At 47.7% G+C, this 7,887-nt stretch overlaps 2 protein-coding genes across 2 annotated transcripts; one reads left to right on the top strand and one right to left on the bottom strand.

Annotated features, from left to right (window-relative positions):
* Positions 1-169: 169 nt before the first annotated feature.
* LOC106943331 (pre-mRNA 3' end processing protein WDR33-like) lies at positions 170-4,493 on the bottom strand. The gene is made up of 5 exons (XM_015026638.1): positions 4,243-4,493; positions 1,059-1,277; positions 908-976; positions 584-688; positions 170-507 (listed from the first exon to the last, which is right to left on the bottom strand). Exons 2-5 carry the CDS (start codon positions 1,260-1,262, stop codon positions 346-348), a joined length of 540 nt encoding a protein of 179 aa, XP_014882124.1. The 5' UTR covers positions 1,263-1,277; positions 4,243-4,493; the 3' UTR covers positions 170-345.
* A 307-nt stretch (positions 4,494-4,800) lies between these two features.
* LOC106943329 (transcriptional activator Myb-like) lies at positions 4,801-6,686 on the top strand. The gene is made up of 7 exons (XM_015026637.1): positions 4,801-5,119; positions 5,616-5,696; positions 5,814-5,889; positions 5,987-6,058; positions 6,139-6,234; positions 6,304-6,550; positions 6,655-6,686. The coding sequence occupies exons 2-7, from the start codon at positions 5,671-5,673 to the stop codon at positions 6,684-6,686; spliced, it is 549 nt and encodes a 182-aa protein (XP_014882123.1). The 5' UTR covers positions 4,801-5,119; positions 5,616-5,670.
* Positions 6,687-7,887: the final 1,201 nt, after the last annotated feature.

Raw genomic sequence — 7,887 nt, forward strand, 5'->3', positions numbered from 1 at the left:
TTTTGTCCCTATTCTCAAGAGTCACTGAGTTATTAATCAACTCAACCTGCTGGGTTTAACCTCGATTTAAAGGAGCTCAGTTTTTCAGCTGTTTTTCAGTGTTCTGGAAGTTTGTTCCAGATCTGTAGTGCATAGAAGCTGAATGCTGCTTCTTCATGTCTGTTTCTGGAAACTGAACCTCAGAGGTCCGGAAGGTTGATCCAGCAGCAGCAGATCTTTAGTCCATTCAGGGATTTATAAGCCAGCAGTAACAGGCGCTGTGCCCAACGCTGGGAACGCTCTACGGGCCACAGGGGCCAACTTTTTTCTGTTTGGCCTAACCAAAGGTTCCGGAGGAGGTTTGGATCAACAGAAGGCAAGTCTAGCCTGGTTCCATCGGGGCCACCAGAACCTGGGTCTGTGGAGCTTTACCTGTAGGATGGTCTCAAAGTTGAAGGTGAGTCCGTTCCATAGGGTGAACTCTCCACTGGAGGCCCCGGTCACCAGCCGGCGGCCCTCAGGGGTCCACTGCAGACAGAACCAGGACAACCTGTTAGATCCAAACGCAGACAGGAAGTGATGCGGCAGAGCGGCGGCCTCTCACCCTGATGACAAAGACGGGACACTTCACTTTGTTGGTGGAGGTCCGGACGAACTTGGTGGTGACGGCGTTCATCGGGTTGTTGAGCATTCCCAGAGGGGGAACCAGCTGCAGAACACACAGTCCGGTTAGGGCCCGGTTCGAGTCAGTTGTGGTCGGGTTGCAGTCAAATTCTGGTCAAGTTTTGGTCGGGTCCGGTTGGGTTGAGGCCAGGTCCGGGTCCAGTTATGGTCCACTTCAGGCCAGGTTCCAGTCAGTTCTAGTCAGGTTCTGGTCGGGTTGCTGTCAGGTCCTGGTCCGGTTCCGACCCGGTGCGGTGTGACTCACGTCGTTGTAGCAGCCGGCGTCGGGCTGGATGGCCCTGAAGTCCCGGTGGTCGCGCTGCCACAGGCGGTTCTGAAAGAAGACGGACACAGCTGGATTAACGGGCAGCGTGGCGCGCCAGAACCGGGCCGGAGGCGGCTCTGAGGTCAAGTACCTCCAGGTATCTGATGACGGACGGGTTGTAGTCGATGGTCTTGCGGTTGACGGCCTTCCTCATGCGCTTCCCGTCGAAGGTGAGCTGCTGCATGGCCTGCTGCTGCGCGAAGTCGGGCCGCTTGTAGAACACCTGCCGCGGCGCCTGGTGCTGGAAGCGCGGCATGTGGAAGAACCGCTGCGGCGAGCCCACGTCTGTCGCCATGGTGACCAGCTTAACCTGCAGTACAGACGGGACCGCAGCAGGCAGATTATAATAATAATAATCCACTTTATTTATAAAACCATTTAAATCTCCAACTGAAACCTCAAAGGCCTCTTTCACACACTGATGATGGATGATAGCTACTGGATAGTAGCTGCAGCTGCCCCAACAGGCTCACAGAGCACAGGCTGCAAATTTCTGCACCATCAGCTCTTCTGACCCCAACACCAGCAGGCATCGGTGGTTCGATAACCACCGATTCCACCGATTGCAACTCCATGGTTACTGGTGGCAGACAGCTGCTCCCTGCAGATGGGCGGAGCCTCGCAGCCTCTTCTGAAAGTTAGCTTTTAGCTCCGCCCACCAGGTCATGTTGCACGTTTTCAATTAACAATCGTCAACATGCTGTTGCCAACTCAACAACTTTCTTCCTATACACTCCTGATCAAAATCTTAAGACCAGTCAAAAAATTGCAAGAATTTGCATTTTGCACTATTGGATCTTAAGAAGGTTCTAAGTAGAGCTTCACAATGTTAAAAGAAGAAATCAGCGTAAGAGACAAAAACTTTTGAGCAGGGAATTAATTGAAAACTGCATTTACACTCAAACATGATTTTTTCAGCTGATCAAAAGTTTAAGACCATAGCTCAAAAAACCCTGAAAACCCCCCAAAACAGAAATCAAAGTGTCAAAAAAGGACTCAGTAATGAGCAGCTCCACCATTCTTGTTGATGACTTCAAACAATCGTTTAGGCTTGATGCCAGTGTTTCCAGGAGGCTAGTGGGAACGTTGCTCCAAGTGTTGAAGATGGCTTCACGAAGGGCATCCACTGTCTGGAACTGATGTCCATTTTTGTAAACTTCCCTTGCCATCCATCCCCAAATGTTCTCAATTGGGTTTAGATCCGGGGAACATGCAGGATGGTCCAAAAGAGTGATGTTATTCTCTTGGAAGAACTCCTTTGTCAGGCAGGCATTGTGAACTGCAGCATTGTCCTGTTGAAAAACCCAATCATTACCACACAGACGAGGGCCCTCAGTCATGAGGGATGCCCACTGCAACATCTCCACATAGCCAGCTGCTGTTTGACGCCCCTGCACAACCTGAAGCTCCATTGTTCCATTGAAGGAAAACCCAAATCATGATGGCGCCCCCACCACTGTGCCGTGTAGAAAACATCTCAGGTGGGATCTCCTTGTCATGCCAGTAACGTTGGAAGCCATCAGGACCATCAAGGTTAATTTTTTTCTCATCAGAGAAGACAACTTTCTTCCACCTTTCAATGTCCCATGTTTGGTGCACCCTTGCAAAGTCCAAACGGCTAATTTTGTGGCGTTGAAGAAGACGTGGCCTTTGAAGACGTTTTTTGTTTCTGAAGCCCTTCTCTCACAGATGCCGTCTGATGGTTATTGGGCTGCAGTCAGCACCAGTAATGGCCTTAATTTGGGTAGAGGATCGTCCCGTGTCTGACAGCCAATCGGATCCTGCGGCTCAGAGCTGGTGAAATTTTTTTGGGTCTACCACTTGACTTTTTTGTTCCATAACCCTCAGGATCATTTAAAAAATGCAAAATGACTGTCTTACTGCGTCCAACCTCAGCAGCAATGGCACGTTGTGAGAGGCCTTGCTTATGCAGCTCAACAATCCTACCATGTTCAAAGTCAGTGAGCTTTTTTGCTTTTGCCATCAGGAGGTCTTGACAGTGTAAAGACTTGACAGAAAATGACATGGAATCCAGATTTTTGCACAGCTTTTGGCTTTTAAAGACTATGGTCTTAAACTTTTGATCAGCTGAAAAAATCATGTTTGAGTGTAAATGCAGTTTTCAGAAAATTCCCTGCTCAAAAGTTCTTGTCTCTTGCACTGATTTTTTCCTTTAACATTGTGAAGCTCTACTTAGAACCTTCTTAAGATCCAATAGTGCAAAATGCAAATTCTTGCAATTTTTTGACTGGTCTTAAGATTTTGATCAGGAGTGTATTTAGCAATATTTCAGACAACGCACATCTCAGCAGATATTGGTGTTCTACCAACAGCAGCTGATGCTGGAACACAGAGAACTGATTACCATTTATAATGTGGATTTATTGATATTAATTTTTATTCTGGTAATTATGTGCAACCTTTATGTTGTCGCCTCAGATGTGCTCGTTTGCTGACCTGCTTCTCTCCTTTTAACTTTCAAAGAGTAATTTTCCTGCCGGAGCTTATTTATCCAAAACTTTGTTTTTAGGGAAAGTAGATACGAAAGTAAGTCCGGCTGTGTAATGTAACTGAATTATGTTACGCCTGAATTCACCCACTCACTGTGGAAATGCTGAATGCTTGAACGGGAGAAGGGCAGAGGTCAGTCCACTAGTGCTTCCGGGTGAACCCTGTTCCTAATGACCCCACTACTTCTCCCCTCCAGCCTCTGCTGTTTAAACTTATTGCTGTTTGTTTTTACGTGGATTCATGTTTTTATCGTAATTCGGTAGCACGTTGAGCTTTACATGTAAAGAGGATTAAGAATATCATTTTATTATTATTTTAAGCCTCCCTGCTTTGGGCTCATTTGGTGCTAACCAGCAGCGGCCGTTAGCAGCAGCTAGCAGCTTCAACCCCAGGATTCGCTTCTCTGCTCCAGGGTTTAAGCGTTTAGAGGTAAAACTGTGCTGAGGTGAAGCTTAATGCCTGGTTCTGCTTCTCTGTGTCTGATATTTAATGCCCGAGTTCCGGTTCTGGAGCCCCGATCTTTAACCGAACACAGCAGCGCTGATGCCAAGCGGGTTAGCCGCAGCAGCTAACAGCCTAACCGGGCGCAGGGACGGCAGGAATCCGCGGATGTTCCCCTAGTAGAACCCTCCAGATGGAGTCATAACAAACCACTGGGTCCCTGCAGGTTCCGAGGTTTTAAACACCGCTTTTCGGTTCGGTTCTGACCCATTTCAGCCATATGAGCATCTTTAATGGCGACGGCGGTTCCGGCAGCAACTCACCAACAATCAGCTAGCTGGCTGTCAACAACAGACTGGGTTCTCCTGGAGGCCGGTTCTGGAGAACCATGAGGAGCTCAGCCTTCACCGGCAGATGGTGGCACAGAATCTTTCCCCAATACCAGCAGATTAATCAACTAATATGAACAGATTTATCACGTTAACCGCCAGCGGACTGCATCATGACGCCTCTTCTTCTCGGCCCGATGAAAGGCATGCTGGGAAACCTGCGCAACGGGCGGGATTTTGCTTCTGCATCATCCCGCAAAGGATAAAGGGAAACTGAGTATTTCGTGGCTCAGCCATTTTAACCAATTACATTTTATATACACATAAAATCAAGTTTTGACTCTGATGTATCCCTGGAATGTTTTATATAAATTGGTTAGGCAATGTTTTCTTTAAAATTGTATATATTTTTTGTTTTAATGAAATACAATCCAGATTATTTTAACATCACTTTTAGATGTTTGTATATTTTTGTGTTGAATTATTTGTTTAGATATTTTCTCATCAATGTACATTTATTGCATAAATTCCGCCATTTCATTTCTGGTCCTTGTTGGTTGTGATGTTTATGAATTCCAACATGGTCTCCGTTAACGTAGCTCAGATTAATTATTCATAATAAATCAGTTTTTGTCTAGTTTATTTCAACAACTAGAACTAAAATCTCACCCTGAGCAGAAAGTTTCAGGAAGATGTCAGAAATGTTCAGATTTTTCGGTTTAAACTTCTCCTAAAATGTCAGCTGTAGTAGAAGTAGCTTGTGACGTCATGGCTCGGTCCTGTCCAATCAGAACGCAGATTTAGTCCGTTCAGCGCCGAACTCAAACCGTTGAAGCCCTGTGCTGCTTCGCTCCGACCGTTGGTTCTGCCGGTAAGTTCTCTGCAACAGCACGGTACCAGTTGCTCGATCCTACCAGGCTCGGACCATGGGAGAGGTTCGGGCCCGTTGAAGACTTCTGTAGCGGTCTGATCGGTGTCTGCGGAACTGTAACGGCCCAGTTTAACGGCTAACTTCGAGCTAACCGGTCGGGCTAACTTGCGCTGTTTCAACCACTTCCATCCGAATTTCTGGACCAATTTCACAAATCCGTCACTGCCCATGTGCAATAAGCTAAATTTAACACGGATCCAACAAAGTTTCTGTAAAATGTGAGCCAGAACACCCGGATCAGTTATCGGTTCCACTATGGTCCATGAATCGTTCTGCTCATGAGGAGCCGAAAGTTATCTAAAATAACCAGTGAACCGAACCAGTTCAGGAATCATTCTTTTCAACATCCGGGTTAACTGACTTAGTCAATCAGAACTGATTCGGTTCATCAGAACGTTTTTAATCAGAATATCTAAACCGGCTCTGGGTTCTGCAGGTTCAGCAGATGATCAGGCCAGCTTGTTTGGCTGAACCTGATCTGAGAGGCAGAGATGAGCAGCTGGAGCCACAGAACCAGGTAAGAAACACTCCCGCACCTGTTCCCCTTTTGCTCTCTATCTTTTCTCCATGTGCACTGCATCTGCATCTTCATCTGATGATGATGATGCTGTTCGACTCCGTTCTTCTGTTCCAGTTCCAAGAGTCGGTCCAGACGGGTCAAAAGGTTCTCCAAAGTGTCTCTACAGAAGCCTGGATGGACCAAAGAGGAGGCAAGAATGATATGATAATGATGGCGATGATGATGGTGATGGTGGCGATGATGATGATGATGGTGGTGGTGATGGTGGCGATGATGCTCTTCCTCAGGATGAGCTCCTGCGGCGCCTGGTGAAGGAGCGTGGAGCCAGCAGCTGGTCCTCGGTGGCGCTGTCCTTCAGGGTGAGCGTCTCAGTCAGACATCTGGTGTCGAGCTCTTTGGTGGTGACCACCGGGGGGCGCTCTCACTTTCTTTCTTTCAGGGTCATAGGTCAGAGGTCCAGTGTCAGAGACGCTGGCAGCAGATCAAGAACCCAGAGCTGGTCAAAGGCCCGTGGACCCAGGAGGAGGACCGACGGGTGAGGACCGTTCACCCCTGCCGCTCTGTGCCCCCCTCCCATCTGGATCTGATGTCACTTCCTGTTTAGGTCATGGAGCTGGTCCAGAAGTATGGTGTGAAGCGCTGGTCGCTCATCGCCAAGCATCTGCACACTCGCAACGGGAAGCAGTGTCGAGAGCGCTGGCACAACCACCTGAACCCGGCGGTGAAGAAGAGCAGCTGGACGGCCGAGGAGGACAGGGTGGTGTGCCAGGCCCACAGGTTGCTAGGCAACCGCTGGGCCGACATTTCCAAGCTGCTACCTGGCAGGTACCCGACCTGCTGCAAGTCCAGACGTAGAGGTGCTACTTCCTCTGGAAGGTCCTCCAGTCTGGTTGGAAAACTTTTTACCTTTTTAAATTTTTTAACACAGCAAACAGGTGCGTTGACCTGTCTGCAGGTGCGTTGACCTGTCTGCAGGTGCNCAGCTGATCAAAAGTTTAAGACCATAGCTCAAAAAACCCCAAAAACCCCCCAAAACAGAAATCAAAGTGTCAAAAAAAGGACTCAGTAATGAGTAGCTCCACCATTCTTGTTGATGACTTCAAACAATCGTTTAGGCATGCTTGATGCCAGTGTTTCCAGGAGGCTAGTGGGAACGTTGCTCCAAGTGTTGAAGATGGCTTCACGAAGGGCATCCACTGTCTGGAACTGATGTCCATTTTTGTAAACTTCCCTTGCCATCCATCCCCAAATGTTCTCAATTGGGTTTAGATCCGGGGAACATGCAGGATGGTCCAAAAGAGTGATGTTATTCTCTTGGAAGAACTCCTTTGTCAGGCAGGCATTGTGAACTGCAGCATTGTCCTGTTGAAAAACCCAATCATTACCACACAGACGAGGGCCCTCAGTCATGAGGGATGCCCGCTGCAACATCTCCACATAGCCAGCTGCTGTTTGACGCCCCTGCACAACCTGAAGCTCCATTGTTCCATTGAAGGAAAACGCACCCCAAATCATGATGGCGCCCCCACCACTGTGCCGTGTAGAAAACATCTCAGGTGGGATCTCCTTGTCATGCCAGTAACGTTGGAAGCCATCAGGTTCATCAAGGTTAAATTTTTTCTCATCAGAGAAGACAACTTTCTTCCACCTTTCAATGTCCCATGTTTGGTGACCCTTGCAAAGTCCAAATGGGCAATTTTGTGGCGTTGAAGAAGACGTGGCCTTTAAAGACATTTTTTTTGTTTCTGAAGCCCTTCTCTCGCAGATGACGTCTGATGGATATTGGGCTGCAGTCAGCACCAGTAATGGCCTTAATTTGGGTAGAGGATTGTCTCGTGTCTTGACGGACAGCCAATCGGATCCTGCGGCTCAGAGCTGGTGAAATTTTTTTGGTTCTACCACTAGACTTTTTTGTTCCATAACCCTCAGGATCATTTAAAAAATGCAAAATGACTGTCTTACTGCCTCCAACCTCAGCTGCAATGGCACGTTGTGAGAGGCCTTGCTTATGCAGCTCAACAACCACGTTCAAAGTCAGTGAGCTTTTTTGCTTTTGCCACCAGGAGGTCTTGACAGTGTAAAAACTTGACAGAAAATGACATGGAATCCAGATTTTTGCACAGCTTTTGGCTTTTAAAGACTATGGTCTTAAACTTTTGATCAGCTGAAAAAATCATGTTTGAGTGTA

The sequence above is a fragment of the Poecilia latipinna genome, unplaced genomic scaffold (assembly GCF_001443285.1).
Source record: "Poecilia latipinna isolate Pla-1442-1.1 unplaced genomic scaffold, P_latipinna-1.0 Scaffold5157, whole genome shotgun sequence".
NCBI classification, from domain to species: domain Eukaryota; kingdom Metazoa; phylum Chordata; class Actinopteri; order Cyprinodontiformes; family Poeciliidae; genus Poecilia; species Poecilia latipinna.